At 43.3% G+C, this 19,278-nt stretch overlaps 2 protein-coding genes and 1 long non-coding RNA gene across 7 annotated transcripts; 2 read left to right on the top strand and 1 right to left on the bottom strand.

The window, feature by feature from the left end:
* Positions 1 to 306: 306 nt before the first annotated feature.
* Positions 307 to 7,162, top strand: ndor1 (NADPH dependent diflavin oxidoreductase 1). Of its 2 annotated transcripts, none has more exons than XM_040198110.2 (15): positions 307 to 715; positions 968 to 1,107; positions 1,248 to 1,325; positions 1,508 to 1,605; positions 1,679 to 1,777; positions 2,414 to 2,515; positions 2,609 to 2,812; positions 3,220 to 3,347; positions 3,827 to 4,038; positions 4,144 to 4,251; positions 4,350 to 4,464; positions 4,981 to 5,127; positions 5,222 to 5,340; positions 6,395 to 6,489; positions 6,838 to 7,162. In XM_040198110.2, exons 2-15 carry the CDS (start codon positions 973 to 975, stop codon positions 6,980 to 6,982), a joined length of 1,785 nt encoding a protein of 594 aa, XP_040054044.2. In that variant the 5' UTR covers positions 307 to 715; positions 968 to 972; the 3' UTR covers positions 6,983 to 7,162. The 2 variants fall into 2 exon arrangements, with proteins under 2 accessions (XP_040054044.2, XP_040054045.2); XM_040198111.2 differs by having other exon boundaries at positions 605 to 715; positions 1,297 to 1,325.
* Positions 7,163 to 10,692: 3,530 nt separating this feature from the next.
* ntmt1 (N-terminal Xaa-Pro-Lys N-methyltransferase 1) lies at positions 10,693 to 14,262 on the bottom strand. Its single transcript, XM_040198048.2, has 4 exons — positions 14,101 to 14,262; positions 13,272 to 13,436; positions 12,567 to 12,819; positions 10,693 to 11,483 (listed from the first exon to the last, which is right to left on the bottom strand). Exons 2-4 carry the CDS (start codon positions 13,428 to 13,430, stop codon positions 11,227 to 11,229), a joined length of 669 nt encoding a protein of 222 aa, XP_040053982.1. The 5' UTR covers positions 13,431 to 13,436; positions 14,101 to 14,262; the 3' UTR covers positions 10,693 to 11,226.
* LOC120832035 (uncharacterized) lies at positions 11,483 to 17,991 on the top strand. Of its 4 annotated transcripts, none has more exons than XR_013452566.1 (5): positions 11,483 to 12,274; positions 12,379 to 12,436; positions 12,549 to 14,295; positions 16,251 to 16,324; positions 16,745 to 17,991. It is a non-coding gene; the product is annotated as an uncharacterized LOC120832035 (long non-coding RNA). The 4 variants fall into 4 exon arrangements; XR_013452567.1 differs by having other exon boundaries at positions 12,379 to 12,440; XR_013452564.1 differs by having other exon boundaries at positions 11,483 to 12,436.
* Positions 17,992 to 19,278: the final 1,287 nt, after the last annotated feature.

Genomic DNA, 19,278 nt, shown 5'->3' with positions numbered 1-19,278 from the left:
TCCCTGGGTATTTAGATCTAAACACACAATTCACGCTTAAGAAAACAAAACAAAGTTGTTATTTTTTTATCTTAATTTTGATAAATCAACATTTTCAGAAATCAGTGAGTGAGAAATAAATCATGATTTGACCTCAAAAATACAATTTCTGTTAGAAAGCACTAGTGGCTTTGTTGACAGGGACGTCCGCTATCTCAAATGTTAGATTTTCTCTGTGGGGCTTTAAATGCAGCATGATCGCGCGAGCCAATCAACTCGTCAACTTGAAACCATAGATATATAAAGGAATCTAGAACGTCCGGACATGGCGGCCATGTTGGTACAGTGAACTCGCTCACTGGTAGCAGTACATGTACTTTTTAAATAACCAGTGTCATAAATACATGCCCGACCTTTATAACAAACCAAATCGTTTAAAACTCGGTTGAAATTTTAGCAAGTTATGGTTATTTAAAAAGTACATGTATCACTACCAACACAATGTTGTGGGTGAGCGAGCTCTCTGTGGCAAGATGGCCGCCATGTGCGGACGTTCGACTCCATTGGCCGGCAACGCGGACGAGACATGTAGCCTTTGTGTACACATCTATGCTTGAAACGGCGTTGCCGTAAAGTGTAGCGGTGGTGTTTAGAATGAGGAGCTACGTGCCTCACTTGGAGGAAGTGTATGCTCATTTTTAATTAGTGTTTACGGATATCGTTGGAGACAACAGCGGTAAGTACCGAGCTCCGTTTGTCTGTGGTGATGTCATTTGTAGAGGAAAAAAACAACACAAACAGAAACAATATAATATTCCCGCTAGCAACGATTAGCCACAAAGTCATAACCGCGAGGTCAGCAGCGCGCGAGTAGCCGCTTATTAACTTTCCTCTAACGTTACATTCCTCCGCCCCGGTTCCTCCGCTGTGTCATTTGTGTTGAGCTCGTCGTCCCCAGCAGGAGTTTGACCCACGTTGTGCTTCCCAGTCGTCATGTCCGAGCCCGGTGTGCTGGTCCTGTACGGGAGTCAGACGGGTTCGGCCCAGGACACGGCCCACAGGATCGGGCGACAGGCGCGCAAGAGGCGGCTGCCGGTTCGCGTGTTTCCTCTGGATGACTATAACGTGGTGAGTGAGTCCGTATCGAGGCAGCTCTTCTAGTCACGTAACCAGACCTCCGTGATGGTCTGTGGTATTTGTTACAGAATACAGGATCACGTACAAAAAACCAAACACTGCACCCATGGGTGCTTCCTCTGATCTAACAGGCCAGCTTGATCTCAGAGTCTCTGGTGGTGTTTGTGTGCTCCACTGCAGGCCAAGGAGACCCTCCAGACAACATGAAGGTAATGCAAAGACAACATGGAGGTGGATCATGAAGTTTCATTTGTTTACATAAACAAGATGCAGCTGAAAACGAACGTGCTGTTTTCAAAGATCTATTCTTCTTATTTTGTATTACGCCTACTATACATTATATACTATACATTGAGATGAACCAGCTGACCTGCGTGCATACTTTTCTCAGATCTTCTGGAGGTTTGTCTTTAGGAAGTCTTTGCCCGCGTCCTCCCTGAGTCGCCTGGACTGTGCCGTACTGGGCCTGGGGGATTCCTCCTACCCCAAGTCAGTATTCCAGTTTCACACATCTCACAGTACACATCCAAGGGGACTCATGGTCGACCACATTCCCCATTAGGTTTAATTTTGTGGCCAAGAAGCTTCATAAGCGCCTCGTGCAGCTGGGCGCCCGCATGCTGCTTCCTGTTGGGCTGTCAGACGACCAGCATGACCTGGGGTAAGAACCATGGGCGCACAATCATACTTCCAATCCTTTTTATTTAGTTTGTTTACGTTCTCTTTACATTTGTATACATTTCTACTTAACGGATATGTTTACTTTAAATGATTTATTTTGAGCAATAGTTGTATTTATTATAACTATTACTATATTACTTGGCAACAGTTTTAAATGCAGATCGAGGCAATAGCGCCCCCATGGGGGCGTTTATGTAGCACACTTTCTACTTTCTTCTTTGTACAGATCCTCTTCTCAAATCCCCTCTGCAGCTTCTTGTTTACAAAACAGTTCATTTATTCCTCTAAATTGGCCAATAGCTCAACAGTGATTGCTAATAACTACATTGGTATTTAAAGAGAAACTTGAAGTCGATGTGTGTGAAGTGTTGCTGATGGAGACAGACCCTAACCGTGACTTAGTGCAGAGTATTTCATATACACAGTATATGATTTAAACACAGCTGGTTTAAACACAGCTGTTGCAGTTTAATTAGCGGATGGCTGACCTGGAGTCAGGTGACACAGACGGCGCCAGCTTTATTCACCAACTTGGTGTGTTCTGTAACTGTCTAGCTAACAAATTAGTCAGGAACAGGAGGAAGGGTGGACGTTTCATCTGCTCATCTTTGGACAGGTCCGATGCTGTGATTGACCCGTGGCTCGCATCATTTTGGCAGAAAGTGTCTGCTCTGTACCCATCTTTGGCTGGTGTGATTCCAATGAGGGAAGATGAACTGTGAGTATTATTTTGAAGTTGGTTATTTTTGAATTCCTTTTTGGGTTTAGTTTTGGGTGAATTTTAAATTTTTTTGCTTAACTCCGGCGAAAGGCTCCCCCCAACATACACGTTCCACTTCCTGGATGATGTGGAAGAGAAGACCGATGACAGGCTGCGGATTCCCACAGAGTCGACCCTCCCCTCCCAGGCCCGTCCCTTCCCTGCCAGACTAGTGTCCAACCGGAGAGTAACGGACGCGTCACACTTCCAGGATGTGAGGCTCATGGAGTTTGATATCACAGCGTCCAACATTGAGTGAGTAACAGAGTTCCTTTTAAATATCCGTCGCGTCCTCATAATCTGACGTCAGCTTGACTAAATTAGCGCCACGGTCACTTTTCTGTAAAACACTTTGTCATTGACATTCATGCCAAATGCATAGGTGAATATCCAGAAAAGAATTCAGCGCCAATACTAATTTCTCTTAAATGTTCCGTTATTCAATGTTTGTGCACTGAAATGATAAAAAAAAACTGCTGCATGATTAAAAACATCAGATGATGAAATTGTGTCTGTAGATTCCCTTTGAGAAGTGGTGTGTGTGCTCGTGTTAAATCTGCGATTAGAGTATTGAATTTGTCAAAAGATGTGTTCCTTATCTAGAGCTTTTCAATAAAGGGTGCAGGTAGTTTCATCAGAAGGTCTCCTGGTTTTCTATGTAGGTTTGCTGCTGGTGACGTGGTGGTGATGCCTCCATGTAACTCGCCAGAGGACGTACAGCAGCTCTGTCAACTACTGAGATTAGATCCAGCGGCCATGTTCACTCTCAAGGCCACAGACTGCTCTGTAGGTAGGTGTGCATGCGTGCGTGCGCGCAACCCCACCCTGGATAAGGGGTAGAAGATGAGAGAGAACCTCCCCTCTGTAGTCTTTGTTCTAGTGTCCAATAGGAAGCAATGTGTGGATATTATATCCACACATTGATAGAAACGTATAACTGAAAAATCATTAAAACTCAACTTCAGTTTCCCACTGTAGACATTTATTGTGTTATTTTAAATGCTCTGATTCTGTTTTTACTAATCGCACAGGATTCTTTTCCTTCGCTCCTCCTCCCCTGTGTGACATTTGCATGTTGCTAAAGGGAAGTTCTTCCAAAGCAAGAAACTAAAAGAGGCTAAAAACAGGCTGCAATGTGAATGAATCATTCGTGGCAGTTTTGACCCCTTTCACTTTACACACTGTCATTTCATTCTAGATTTGTTTGTTGGTTTTAAAGCATAATTACACTTCTGACGGGACATAATGACCCCGAACCTGTCTCCTCAGTTCCTGCCACGCTCCCTCAGCCGTGTACAATCCGCCATCTGGTGGAGCGCCACCTGGACATCGCCGCCGTGCCTCGCCGGTCCTTCTTTGAGCTGCTGTCTACTTTCGCCTCCAACGAGACGGAGAAGCAGAAGCTGCTGGAGTTCAGCTCCGCCGGAGGCCAAGACGAGCTGCACAGCTACTGCAACCGGCCCCGACGCACCGCGCTGGAGGTGACGGATGGGGATCAGTGTCTGGGAGGGAAACACCGAAGATTCTGTGTTCTAAAATCACATCAAGGTTTTAAAGCCGTGAACATGTGCTCTCGTCTGCTGCAGGTCCTGGCAGATTTCCCTCACACCACAGCAGAAATCAAAGTCCACTATCTCCTAGATCTCTTCCCTACGATCCAGCCTCGCTCGTTCTCCATCGCCTCCTCTCTCCAGGTAGCTGGTCTCCTCCTGTGCAAAGATACCTGAGGGCCTCAGGCAAAGCTGTAAATTCATCGAGTGGAGTGGAATGATGAATCCTTCTCTCCCAACAGGTTCACCCACACAGGCTGCAGATCCTGGTAGCGGTGGTTCGTTACAAAACCAAGATGTATAAACTCAGAAGAGGCCTCTGCTCCACCTGGTTAGCGTCCCTGGACCCTGCACAAGGTCTCTCACCACATCCAACACGTGTTTACACAGAGGGCTTCACCCCGATTGGCTGCATGTATATGTCCGAGCATATATTTTGATTGTCTCATGAACGAGCCAATGAGGACATGTAGTGTTAGAGACATTAGAGTGGTCAGAAGACATCATTCTACAATCCTTTCACCAAATACTGAGGCTGGAAAAGTCAAACAGGCATTTTATGAAATCATCAGATACAAGAGCATTTTAATGAATTAGAATATTATCGAAGAGTGCATTTATTGCAGTAATTAAATGGCCCCTCCACAAGGGAAGCCGCAGCAGGTATATTAAGTGGACAGGCAACAGGGATAACAGCCTTGTGAGGCCTGTAAAGCAAAGCAAAGCCTCCAGGAGGGCCGGACTGCGGCCCCCTCCCACACCGCCAAAAGTACCAATACCACTGTATCCCTTTGACGTTAAACACCGTGGCAGTATGGAGACATTAAGCCCCTTACAGAAGACCTTTTGTGTGTCCCATTGAACGTGTTGCAGGGGACGTCTTTGTGCCCCTGTGGGTAAAGAAGGGCTCTCTGAAGTTCCCCAAACCGAAAGACACCCCTGTGGTAATGGTTGGACCTGGAACAGGAGTGGCCCCCTTCAGGTCAGCTTTACAAGAAAGGATGTCTGAGGGCAAACACGGTGAGAGCTTTACCTCCGTGACTAAAGAGAAATACATCAATCACTCCTCATGGTTTGACAGCTTCGGCGTCCTTGTCGTCTTCCTGCTGTTTAGCCAACGTCCTGTTCTTTGGCTGTCGCTCTGAGTCCAAAGACTTCTACTTCAGATCCGACTGGGAAGACATGATGAAGACGGGACATTTGACCCTCTTCACTGCCTTCTCAAGAGAACAGGTCAGCCAACCGTCTGCTCATCCATGTGAACGTGATGTCTCAGTGAGACCCGGAGGGACGCTTCCAACGTGGTACAAAGGTCCACCTGAACTGAATAGGTTTTGTGGGTCAAAGGTCACTCTTGGAGCCTGGCGTATAACAAAAGTTTGCAAATAGCTGAGTTATGATGCAATGTAGGAGCAGAATTTAAGGTAATTTATTGACTTTATTTGTGCTCATAGCTGTGTGCTGTGGGGGTATTTTGGTGAACATGGCGAGGAGAGGACGGGCTACAGCGGATACTAGTGGAGTAACAGACCGTAGGGTCGCTGGTCGCTTCCTGCTCTGTTTTGACGCGTGCAGTAAACAACAAAAAGTCCCGTTTCCAATGAACAGAAGACCGCCGCATTCTGTCTTACTCCATGTTTCCCCTGAAGTAGAATAATAGAAATCATAACATTCGTTGCTCCTGGTTATGAAACGTTATGACACATCTTCGCACGTTAGTTCCAGCCAGCAACGGTCAATGTGATCCTCCTGATCACATTGACCGTTTGGCCTGATCGAGAGCGGCCCGACGCCCCAAACAACAAACTGGCTCTTACACACAGTTTATGAAGTTTTATTATCGTCATCTTCCAATATTCAGTAAAATATGCAACCAGGAGATTGGTCCTCTTTTTGGTGAACCCTCAACTCAGCAGGGGGGCAGCTACAGCGCTAACAGCTGTTGCTGTGACATCTGGAGGTTCCATGCCGTTACATCATCATGCATTGAACGCGCTGTAGCTCTGTTCTTAACGCTGTGCACGTATGTGAGCATCCCCCTGTTCTCACTAAGGTTTTCCCCCCGTAATGATGAGGGTCTTCTGTGTACAGATTGTACGAAATACATTAAATCGGATTGATAATAAAGCTTCTCTTACTGCACCTTAACTCTTTATGTGGTAAAAACCAGAGGAAACTGGAATAGCGGTTCAAGGAAACACTCAACCAGACGTTTTCTCAAACTACATACAGTATTTTCCGTGGATATATTGTTTTTCTTGTCTGAAGACTTGTGTGTGTATTTCAGGAGGAGAAGGTGTACGTACAGGACCGTGTCAGGGAGAACGCTGCCGTCCTGTGGGACTTGATTGCCAATAAACATGCCTGCTTTTACATTGCTGGGTGAGTCCAAGGCTCATAAATGATCACTCTTATGTCCACAGAGGACTTCCGCCAGCTTTCAGAGGAGGGACACGAGTGTCGATTTTCTCTTTTGACTCATTCAATAATTTGTTGTTAGAAATCTTTTTCTAAAATAGCTTGGCCCAGGTTTATTGTTTTTGTCAGGGACTAATTTCAGTGTGTTTAATATCAGTCGCCAAAATAATTTACTAAAGCATAACTATCATAGAGCTCCATGGTACTTGCTATAACAATCCTCACACAGAAATGTCCAAGGAATGTCCTGTTTCTACTCAACGGTCCAAACGCCAGGTGACTGAATACACCGTGTCTTGTTTTTCTATGCAGGAATGCTAAAGAAATGCCAACCGGTGTGTGTGACGCTCTGAAGGAGGTGTTCCAGCAGCAGGGGGGCGTGTCCTCAGAGGAAGCCTCGCAGATGCTGGAAACCATGGAGAGGACAGGCCAGATCCAGCGTGAGACCTGGTCCTGATCACACGACCTAAACCCAATAATCCACCTCACGTTGAGCTGCTGCTACCAGGCTGACTGCATGACACGACCCCTGATTTTGAATAAAAAGTGGATTCTTCCATCATACAAACGTATACTTTGTAACCAGGCCTCATCCCTGAGCCACAAATAAATAAATAGTAATAATGAATTAAACAAATTGTATATGTTATTGAAATTGAATTCTGTATCTATCTATATATCAGATATATCTATATCTAGATACCTGGATATATAGATATAGATCTATCTAGATATATATATCTAGATATAGGTATATATATATATCTATATCTAGCTGGATATATATACCTATATCTAGCTGGATATATATACCTATATCTAGATAGATCTAGATACCTGGATATCTAGATAGATCTAGATACCTGGATATCTAGATACCTGGATATCTAGATAGATCTAGATACCTGGATATCTAGATATACCTATATCTATATATATCTATATAGATCTATATACCTGGATACCTGGATATCTAGATAGGTATTTAGATATATCTAGATCTATCTAGATACCTGGTAGATATCTATAGATGGATTTATAGATCTAGATACCTACCTACCTATCTAGATAGGTATCTAGATTGATCGATCTAGATACCTATCTAGATAGGTATCTAGATTGATCGATCTAGATAGATATAGGTATACATATCTAGATACCTATCTAGATAGGTATCTAGATCTATCTAGATAGGTATCTAGATCTATCTAGATAGGTATCTAGATAGATCTAGGTATATATATCTATATAGATCTAGATACATGGATATCTAGATAGGTATTTAGATCTATCTAGATAGATCTAGATCTATCTAGATACCTGGTAGATATCTATAGATGGATCTATAGATCTAGATACCTATCTAGATAGGTATCTAGATTGATCGATCTAGATAGATATAGGTATACATATAGATCTAGATAGGTATTTAGATCTATCTAGATACCGATCTAGATCTATCTAGATCTAGATACCTATCTAGATATAGGTATATATAGATCTAGATGCCTGGATATCTAGATCGATCTAGATAGATCAATTTTAGATACCTATCTGGATATATATAGATAGGTATCTAGATTTAATTATCTAGATGGATATAGGTGTATATATATAGATCTAGATACCTGGATATCTAGATCGATCTAGATACCTTGATATCTAGATCTAGATAGATATATATATCTATATATCGATATAGATATATATATCTATATATATATCTAGATATATATATCTATATATCGATCTAGATATATATATATATCTATCTAGATCGATATATAGATATATATATATATCTATATAGATATATATATCTATATATATATCTAGATATATATATCTATATATCGATCTAGATAGATATATATATATATCTATATATATATATATATATATATATCTAGATAGGTATCTAGATCTAGCTTGATCTAGATCGGTATCTAGATCTAGCTTGATCGGTATCTAGATCTAGATCAAGCTAGATCTAGATACCGATCTAGATCAAGCTAGATCTAGATACCTATCTAGATATATATATATATATATAGATATATATATATATCTATCTAGGTAGATAGGAATCTAGATTGATCTATCGAGATCAATTTAGATAGGTATCTAGATTGCTCTATCAAGATTGATCTAGATATAGGTATATAGATCTATATAGATCTAGATACCTGGATATCTAGATATATCAAGATATAGATACCTATCTAGATCTATCTAGATAGGTATCTAGATAGATCTAGGTATATATATCTATATAGATCTAGATACATGGATATCTAGATAGGTATTTAGATCTATCTAGATAGATCTAGATCTATCTAGATACCTGGTAGATATCTATAGATGGATCTATAGATCTAGATACCTATCTAGATAGGTATCTAGATTGATCGATCTAGATAGATATAGGTATACATATAGATCTAGATAGGTATTTAGATCTATCTAGATACCGATCTAGATCTATCTAGATCGATCTAGATACCTATCTAGATATAGGTATATATAGATCTAGATGCCTGGATATCTAGATCGATCTAGATAGATCAATTTTAGATACCTATCTGGATATATATAGATAGGTATCTAGATTTAATTATCTAGATGGATATAGGTGTATATATATAGATCTAGATACCTGGATATCTAGATCGATCTAGATACCTTGATATCTAGATCTAGATAGATATATATATCTATATATCGATATAGATATATATATCTATATATATATCTAGATATATATATATCTATATATCGATCTAGATAGATATATATATATATATATCTATATATATATATATATCTAGATAGGTATCTAGATCTAGCTTGATCTAGATCGGTATCTAGATCTAGCTTGATCTAGATCGGTATCTAGACCTAGATTGATCTAAATAGGTATCTAGGTTGATCGATCTAGATAGATATAGGTATACATATATCTAGATAGGTATCTAGATACCTTGATATCTACATCGATCTAGATAGGTATCTAGATACCTATCTAGATAGATATAGGTATATATAGATCTAGATACCTATAGATCGATCTAGATACCTGGATATCTAGATCGATCTATAGGTATCCAGGTATCTAGATCTAGATTCCTATCTAGGTAGATAGGAATCTAGATTGATCTATCGAGATCAATTTAGATAGGTATCTAGATTGCTCTATCAAGATTGATCTAGATATAGGTATATAGATCTATATAGATCTAGATACCTGGATATCTAGATATATCAAGATATAGATATCCAGGAATCTAGATCTATATATATCTCTAGATCTAAATTTAACTGGACCCACGATGTATTTCTGGAATACACATTGGATTCAGTTAAGAGGATTTACCGCGTGTTTCCTGCACAGCCGAACAAGTGTTGTAAAGGGTAGAAACGCTGCACCGGCTAACTATCAGTTTTAACACCTCAGCAGTGTACTGCAGTAACTCACATGGGTTGCAGGATTTTTTTAGGTTGCCAAATAATTTTGCAAATCCATCTACATCTCAGGAGATAATCAAATTGGAAAACTGCAAAAGCAACCATTTTGATCTACTGTACACATTTGAGGCACATGAAGCCTGCATGTTCCTGTTGAGATAGTACATTGAGTCGAATATGAAAGGTGAATTTATATATTAATCAATTTATAAATAATAAAATAATGTCTCTTAGCTCTGCCTGATGCCTTCATTCGATCCCATTCATTAAGTATTTAGCATAAAAGTCATTTATCAAACTATCTTTAAAATTATTGGTTTACCCACAAGATGATGTAAGGGGGTCAGCAACTCTCCTAGATCAATAGTCAGGATGGTTTGTCATTTAAGCAGGTTGCACGCATCAGTAGGGGGTCCCACTGTTCACCACGGATCCCCTCTGACAGCTAGTCAGCAGCCATCGTCTCCAACCGTGTGGCTGGAACGCTGCTCAGTCAGCGGACATTGTCACCCAACAGCAGAGGTTGCAAAAAGACGGGTTTACAGGTAAAAGTACACCTCAAAATCTCTCCATCTCCGTCGTCTCTCACCGCCTTCTGTTCAGTCAGCTTTTTAATTATTTAATCAACATGTTTCAGGGCCCAGAAAGTTGATCGAGACATCGAAAATTAAAAATGAAGGAATACTTGTTTCTGTAGACACATGAATCTGCAAATGGGTCTTTAATAAACTGTAAAATGTCCATCAAAAATGTCCATAACACTGGAGGTGTGTCTTTGTGAGAATAGAGTGCTCCGCTTGTGAAACCAGTGACATTTAGAAGCAGGAAATGATGCAGCAGCCTTCAGTTTACATACGCTGCCCTGATGACCAACTGAGCGCTCTGGAAAGGTTGTGCAGTTGGGTTGAGGTCTGATGATCACACAGCAAGAGGACAAGGACTTTTACCAGCTTTACTCCGTTACCAGTTTCTATTGGCTGGCTGTGCGATGTGAACTTGGACCTTTCCACCGAACATCACACTGACCTAAGAAATGCATGCTTCCATTCAGCCATCTTGAACTGAAATCAATTCGAGGGACGATTCGTGTGTCAGAAGAGATGACTCAGCACTTGGAGGAGAGTAAAAGGCCGACGGACAGAGTTAGCGTCAAACAAACAGCGACGGCAGATCAAACTAGGAAACGCGTTAGAAATACCGCATACCCCCTCAGCACCCCAGGGAGGAGGGAAGGTCCTATCTGAGAGCCAGAGTGTGGACCTGGTAAATCTCCTTTGGGAAGTTAGTTTGTTGCTCTGCATGCACAATGCGGAGGCCTGCTCTGCCCACCAGACGATGAACTATTTGCAGGTCGCGGCAGACGCTGCTGTCCACCTCATCGGGGACCACGCCCTCATAAGACACATTGTCCTTGATGATAATGAGGCCGTTGGGCCGCAGGGCTTTCTGGCATCGCTGCAGGAAGTCCACCAGATGGGCATCGGTTAGGTGGCCTGAAGGACAAAATCAGGAGGAAAGCTTTTAGATTCATTGTCTTCAGAACCTAATATCACAGTTCAGCATAATGATACGTAGGTGATATAGCTTAATAAATGTACTCAACATGGTCACACTAACCGTACACTTTTTCTCAAAAAGATATTGAAATTGTTACTTTGCAGTTCTAACTAATCAGAGGATTTGATACCCCTTCCTCTTATAAGGAATGGCCCATCGCCGGAGTCTGGACGGCCCGCCAGATGACTTCGCTATTGTGAGAATTACAGAACGTCCTCACGCATGCGCGGCCGCTGATCCAGGGGGTCAAACTGGTCATTGGTCATTGGCAGACGGGCCTGGACACGCGCTGGCTGGAGCAGGGGGACCTTGTGTGCGCTGCAGGGTGTTAATCCATGACGGCGTAGTGGTACTAATGGGTTTTAGTTGAGACTGTGGTTCCAGCTCTCTTCAGGTCATTGACCAGGTCCTGCCGTGTAGTTCTGGGCTGATCCTTCATGGAGCCCCAGACAGAGGGAGATCGACCGCCATCTTGAACTTCTTCCATTTTCTAATACTTGCGCCAACAGTTGTTTCTGTTGCTTCTCAGCAAGCTGCTTGTCTGTTGTCCTGTAGCCCATCCAGGCCTTGTGCAGGTCTACAATTGTATCCCTGATGTCCTTACACAGCTCTCTGGCCTCCGCCATTATGGAGATGTTGGAGTCTGTCTGATTGAGTGTGTGGACAGGTGTCTTTTATACAGGTAACGAGTTTGGAACAGGAGGGCTTCCTAAAGACAAACTAACAGGTCTGTGAGAGCCAGTTTTCTTACTGGTTGGTAGATCAAATACTTGAGTCATGTGAAATAATTTCTTATAAATCATACAATATGATTTTCTGGATTTGTTTTAGATTCCGTCACTCAGTTGAAGAGTACCGATGATCAACATGACAGACCCCTACATTCTTTGTAGGTGGGAAAACCTGCAAGATCATCTTGATTTAAGTCAAACATACTTGCTGAAAACAAAGACAAACGTGCATGTTACATACTCTGTGTCCCCCCCCTCTCCTGATGACAGACATTGTGGCCGACTCACCGATGACCCATTGGATCCAGATGACATCATAGCGTCCACTCTCCGGCACGAGGTCCTGCAGGCCGCTGCAGAGGTACTTCCCCACTCGCTTTCCCTCTTCTCCCAGGTACGTCTTGGCTTTGTCTAGAAACTCCTGAGTCACGTCCACCAGGTCCACAGTCTTGAACAGAGGCAACAGAAGACGTTTGCTGATCCTACCGATGCCTGCGCCACAATCCAGAGCGCAGTCCGTGCCCGTCTTCCCGTCCCCGTCCTTACGCACAAAAAATAAAAAACACAACAGGTCGCTAGTGAATAGAAGCAGCGACACGAGCGGTTCTGAAACAGGAAAACGGCTCATTTTCTTGTAACAGCCCTGTATTCATGTAGGAGAACATGCAGGGAAAAAACACTGAATAATGGTAGATTTTGAATAGTATAGATGGGTTTAGTGGTCAAATGTGTAACAATGCATTGTATTTCATATATGTAAACAACATTTCCCTCTGAAGTGTGGTAGATAACAATGTAGCATCAGCAGTCAAATGTACACTGATGAAAACCTGTCGGGCAAATCGTTGTCTTGATATTTGAATATGTGGTATCTTTCATCTGTTGTTTCTCCGCTGGTCTGCAACGCTGAACAACTTGAAGTACATCTGATATCAGTTAAATGAAGCATTTGTTGTACAGGGAGTCTGTCTGAAACCTCAGAAGGTTTCTCACCCCAAGGAACTTCTGCAGGAAGGCCTTGGATCCGTTGATATCGATGCTGGAGATGCTCCCGTAGCCTCCCAGCATGCCATCCACTGTGGGCGGGACCTCCCTCCAGTAGTCCTCCGCATTGGAGTAGAAGCTTCCCTCACCATCTGCTATGTCCCCCATCCCGTCCTGGTACACAGATAACACGGTGCAATGTGATGAAAAGTACCAAAGCATCACAGCTTTGGGACGTGGTGGAAGATTCATAAATCTGCAGCAACTGTGTGACCATATCATGTCAATAGGGATCAGCATCTGTGAGGAATGTTTCCAAAACCTTGTTGAAAGTTCGCACCAAGAAAGAATAAGGAACTTCTGGAGGAAAAAGGGGGTTCAACCTTTTACTAGCAAGGTGCACCCATTAAAGTGGCCGGTGAGGGTGTATATTTACACACACACACACACACACACACACACACACACACACAGAGACACACCCCTCACGTGACCAGGACAGAGGCATATTAATACGTCATGGACGTTCACGCCGGACCGCCTGTCACGCGACGTTAGCTCTATTTATAGGCGTTAAAGCTCAACGTGTTACGGTATCTCTCGACAACCTTTGGGTCCATTAACACATGTGTCCCACCATTGCAAGTGAACATTACTCTTCTATTCTACTGAAATACAGTTCGTCAGTAACAGCCTGGATTCGACGGCCACTTGGGGACGTAACTCCACGTGCACGTGCTAACTTAGTTCTAGCCAAGCAGCTAACTAGCCGGTGAAAGCTCTTTTTCGAAGGTGACGCACTAAACTTCCTGAACGCGTTTTTGATGACCGCTCTTACTTCTCGCCTTGCGTGAGCAGCAGCAGGTCGCTCGCCCTCCTCTTCCTCCTCTTCCTCCCCGCAGCCCGGCCCGCTTCACTTCTCTAGCTTCCCTGAGAGACTCGGCACCAGGCGACGAGAGCACGCGTGACGTCATCTCCTTATTTGGTCGCGAGGAGCCGTGACCGCAGCGCCCCCGCTGGCGGCCGCGCGCAGGTGCGTGTTGCTGTCGTGCCAATCGTGAGGATCGTTTAGGACTCGAGCCGTGTTGGGAAATGTAGTTGTGTTTGTTTTTGTCTCCAAAACACATGCACGTGAATGAATCATGTTGGTGGAACGTTGAATCAGACCGCTGTTCACGAGTGCTACACGCGATCACTGACTGACGTGTTGTTCGCATGACGTGATGCAGGGTGCCATGGCAACGCTGAAACAACAGAGACGGACGGACGTGTCACCGTGCACGCGGACATAAACAAACCGAGAACCCAGTTTCCGGTGAGGGCTTGGAATGAGCCGAGTAGCTCACACGTTGTTCCCGTTGGTTAGTCAGACCGGCCGCGGCACGTTATCAAAACTAAATGAGCAAATACAGAATCCCCTTATCGTCAATTGCACAATTGCAGAGATAAAAAGACGCATCATTTTATTTAAGACGCTGTGCTACTTTCAAGTCGCCGTGTTCTGCTAAGTTATTTTCATTTGCATGTGGATGAGCAGGCGGCTCCACGCTGTTCTGATCAGTTTATGCCGTTTTGAAAAAGGAACCTGCCACTTTTCCATCTCTGTGTCAATAGAGTGCATCATTCAGACGTTTACACGCAGAGGGCTGATTCCGTGTCTCTTCACTTTTGCTGGATCAAGATTATAATTAAAACACACACAGGGTTTAAGAAACTGAGCCTAGTTCCCCACTGATCTATAAATGAATCTGTTTGTTGATTCGGGAGAAAATGTGCACAGAAAGAGGAAAAGCATAGAAGTAAATTCCCTTCTCAGACTGACGCGCTTGCCTTGTGCACAGGACACACTTCAGTGCAGCACGCAGAGCGCTGGGGGGCAGTACAGTACAGAGACACAGCTTCCCCTCAGATGAAGTTATGCTGTTCCTCTCAGTGGCTGTGAAACTATACGGATATGTGACATGTCACCGTGTGTGTGTGTGTGTGTGTGTGTGTGTGTGTGTGTGTGTGTGTGTGTGTGTGTGTGTGCTTTCTACAAACACTGATCCACTCTCATTCATCATTCACATTGGTTGCATTAGTCTAAACAATTGTCGCGCAAGTGAGAAGATTGTTACACATTAGGGGAATACCAAAGAAACGTACGTCTATTAAGACATATTTCTGACTACAGTTCATTTTGTCCTCTGAGGACATTCCATCTGCCAACGAAAGCCATTCGATATGACTGGAAGCTCCTGAAGAAGCCTGGGTTACAATTACTCGGTCTGACGTTGAGCTTTTTTAAAGCAACTGTGTGTCAAATTTCTTACTGCCACGGCGTCTCCTCCGCTGGAACCACTGGGACCACTGGGAGGTGGAAACAAGTCCGAACTCTCCACCTTTTCACATAAAGAATGTCTGTGTCAGAGTTACAAACTCTGCAGTCCCTCCTTGTTCCCCGAGACGCTGCTTCCAACTGTGTTCTGTTCAGTCTCTATCATTTAGTTCTGTAAACCAATATTAAAGGTTCAGAGTAACAGGCAGACGTGTGTCCCGAGTTCCTTTTGTTCTTTCGTGCAGTGGAACCAGAACACACAGAACTCTCTTGATGTTGTCTGAACTTCCCCAGTGTGCCCAGCGCTTTGTAGGTTGGAACATCTTTTTTTATCAGTCACGCTACTGATTCATCCATTGAGCTCAGCTTGAGGATTTGACGATGGAGATGTGTTCATGCCCGTATGGGCCGCGCAGTATATGCTGCTTGCAGGAAAGGGAGAGCGCAAGTATGTACCGCGTAGGCTGTATAAGAATATGGTCTATGTTGTGTGAGGATGCATCGAAAGTGAGACCGATCCTCATTCAAAAGGAATCATAATGTACGTACATAAGAGTCAATATTACTGTGTCTCTGCTATAATAATACTAATAACATGCAATATGTATACTAATTACAGTGGTGTAATAGTAGCTTAATTCGCTCCGCTGTTGATTTTGATTTCCTCACAGATGAGACGAACATCCTGCCGGCTCCGTGTGTGGAACATCGACGGCACACTGAAAGGAGCTTATGTGAACACTGGGTAAGGAACTTCTCCTGTGTGAACACGTGCGCTAGGGTAGCCATGGCAACAAGGCTGTTTCCCAGTTTATTAGCAGGTATCTCAGCGTAGCTAATAACCGTGTGTGTGGTGGTGGTGGTGATCAGTGGGCTGTCATCAGGCTTCATCAAGGAGGCAAGACCTCCAGTTGGAATATAAAATGTTGAGATGTTAAGATTTCAGTAAATTTAGAATTTCTATTTGAGTGGAAACAGCCTGGAGTCTCGGGCTGCATCTCATTTTCCACATTCACATGTTCACTCCCTTATTTTGTGTGTAATGAATGCGGGAAACTGTGAATATCACCACATTCACCCAGTTCAAATATATGTGTGATACATTAATCAGCAGCAGATGTTTAGACTGTAAGATATAGGGGACATAAATAGATTCTCATTGTAGGTATAAGGAGTCCTACGAGGTCTTCCTCATCCACCTCTCTCCTCTCCGACTCACTGGCTCATCACGCGGAGGAAACCCTGCAGGAGGTAAAGGCTTCCACCTAGTTTGCAAGTCCTGATGCGAGGGAATGTTATCTGACATCACATCGTGGGAGTATTTCTTTAATAAGTGTCCTGTCCTTCATGAATGTAATGTTCTGTACTGTACTCCTGGGTGAAGATCCGTCCGTTCAGCCGCTGCATGCCCCTTAGACTCTGCATGCTGTTGGCTGCTCAGCACAAAGTGTACGGAGGCTTCGTCAAAGCTTTCCACTGAACACGTGAGCCTGCGGAGCCCGACAAAGACATGCAGGACCACAGAGGAGAACGTGAAGCAAAAGCGCGAGCTGAAAGACGCTATAAAGCTCTGTGGGGGAACTTCATCGCTATGAGCAGCCCTCTTCACTCTCTGCCATCTGAAACAGCGTTAATATAAAAACAGGGACTGTAGCACAAGTCTTCAGTGTTTCTTAGGCCGTTTTACGCCCTGCACATCCAGAGCAGGTTGTAATATATTAAACCCTCCCAAATGAAGATGTGTACTGGATTGGAACATTTGAGTGAAGTGAATATTGTATTTCGTACAGTTATTAGATTTATCTAAACAGCTTATAAAATCACTATGATCAGTGCAAGCAGACTCTGTCTGCAAGGTTGTGTCATGTGTGAGAAGTCCCAATCTGAACAGGGTACTTTCATTACAGGCCCACGTGGGCCGGGCCCACACAGTAAACAACCAGCAGAACAACACTCGCCGCCGCTGGAATACGCTCCTCTCGTGAGGAGAAGTCTGAGTGGAAAGAGATAAATGGAAACAGAGTGGATCTGGGTAAATAATTGAGACAAAAACACATTTTACTAACACATTAAGAGAGATTGTGGATAGGAGACTCGTGGAGGGACGAGGAGAGGACAGAGATGGAGGGAGAGAAAGTGAGGCTTCGGATGTGGTTGCTGCGCCGCTGCTCTGGTGCGTTCTCTCATAAATATTTCAGTTAAACCCCGTCCCGCTCTCACTGCTGGGTTCAGGCTGCAAAGAGGCACACAGTAGAAATAAATTGACTCAGCGCCTGCCTGACCCAAACAAAAACAGCTTCAGTGAAAAATGTTTGTTTTTATTATTAAATAGTAATACATATCACCAACTGTACTGTTTTTTTTAGTATTATTTTTTCCAATTGACAATAAAACGTGACAATGGAAAAAAAATAACCAATGACCTTATACTTTATGACCCCCCCCCTTCCAGCCCCTCGGTTCCTGCTGAAGATGTAAATGTTCATGCCTCACGATCATATAGTTTCAGATAGAGAGATCGTTTGACACTGTAGTTATCACACACCAGGAAAAGTAACCATAGAATGAATGAAACTATATAGCTGACCACACATTGGCTGTGTGGTAACTTAGTCAACATTTTGGTTTATTTTCAGAAAAGTAGTAATCAAGGTTTAAAGTTTTGAAACCCAACCTGTGACATCGCCGTCATATGGTATGTGCCACATCCAACCTTCTCCCCGTTTACTCTGTCTAAATGCAATTGAATGTCCTTATTCATGTCCATACGATTTGCTTTCATGATATAGACTCCTAACCCAATCGACACGGTGAGCTCGGCTTAGGTTTCCCACAGCACTGCAGCCCTTTTGATTCACTGTGATTAGCAGTGCGTGGAAATACAGGAGGTGCTGCTCATTCTTTGTCTCGGCAGAGACGCCATTAGCTGGTGGAAAACAGTCCAAGGCAGTACATAGTGAACGTCAGACGCAGAGAGGGGGAGAGACATGTTCTTTCCCAGTCTCATTGGGAAACTGTCCACGGTGAACTTAGCACTGAAATTAGATATTGATCCTTCTATCTCCTCTCCAACCTCCTGCTCTCTCCCTGTCTAGTTTCGGGAGTGCACATAGTCTCCTCTGGTGGTTCCTTCTCTTTCCTGTAGCCTCCTCTCTTGCTCTTGGGATTTGTTTTGTCATTTCTGACATTTCTTGCATCCTCACACTTAAGAGACGCGGAGCCTTCAATGGACCAGATGTGAGAATGGAAGAAAATTCTGCAATTTGAGATTTTAATTGCATGACATATTCTCTGAGCAGTGGTCTCTTTATTTCTGACCCCAGAACAGGACATGGAGGACCAAAGGGCCCCAATGCAAAATTAACTAATCTAAAGAACATGTACAATGGAAACACCTTTCTATTAGTGACTATCAAAGTCAAGATAAAGATTGTACTTAAAGCTGCAGACCTGACAAAGCACTGCAGTGGTAGAAAACTATCAAATCTGTGGTTCTTAATGTTATAAACCATCAATTAATGTACATTATCGTTATCAATCACAACGTCAATTTCGATAAACTAGTAGTTTGCTGATTCCGCAGATATTTTTCCAGAACGTAAATTACTTAATGGACCATTAATGAAATGTTAGAGAGAATAATGCTGGTGGAGGAGATCTGTGATGATGCTTGAATGTAACGTTGCAATTAAGCAGTTT

This window comes from Gasterosteus aculeatus, chromosome 14, assembly GCF_964276395.1.
Source record: "Gasterosteus aculeatus chromosome 14, fGasAcu3.hap1.1, whole genome shotgun sequence".
NCBI classification, from domain to species: Eukaryota; Metazoa; Chordata; class Actinopteri; order Perciformes; family Gasterosteidae; genus Gasterosteus; species Gasterosteus aculeatus.
Note: the sequence above shows the minus strand (reverse complement) of the source record. Positions and strands in the feature narration are given on the sequence as shown.

What these genes read in the sequence shown, in the direction of transcription:
- ntmt1 (XM_040198048.2), bottom strand. Translation starts at nt 13,430, where the DNA reads ATGGGGGACATAGCAGATGGTGAGGGAAGCTTCTACTCCAATGCGGAG. An exon ending in TCCTGCAGAAGTTCCTTGGG is followed by an intron (nt 12,820 to 13,271) that starts GTGAGAAACCTT and finishes TTTGTGCGTAAG; the next exon opens with GACGGGGACGGGAAGACGGG. An exon ending in CTGGATCCAATGGGTCATCG is followed by an intron (nt 11,484 to 12,566) that starts GTGAGTCGGCCA and finishes TTTGTCCTTCAG; the next exon opens with GCCACCTAACCGATGCCCAT.
- ndor1 (XM_040198110.2), top strand. Translation starts at nt 973, where the DNA reads ATGTCCGAGCCCGGTGTGCTGGTCCTGTACGGGAGTCAGACGGGTTCG. An exon ending in GACGACCAGCATGACCTGGG is followed by an intron (nt 1,778 to 2,413) that starts GTAAGAACCATG and finishes ATCTTTGGACAG; the next exon opens with GTCCGATGCTGTGATTGACC. An exon ending in CCCGACGCACCGCGCTGGAG is followed by an intron (nt 4,039 to 4,143) that starts GTGACGGATGGG and finishes CGTCTGCTGCAG; the next exon opens with GTCCTGGCAGATTTCCCTCA.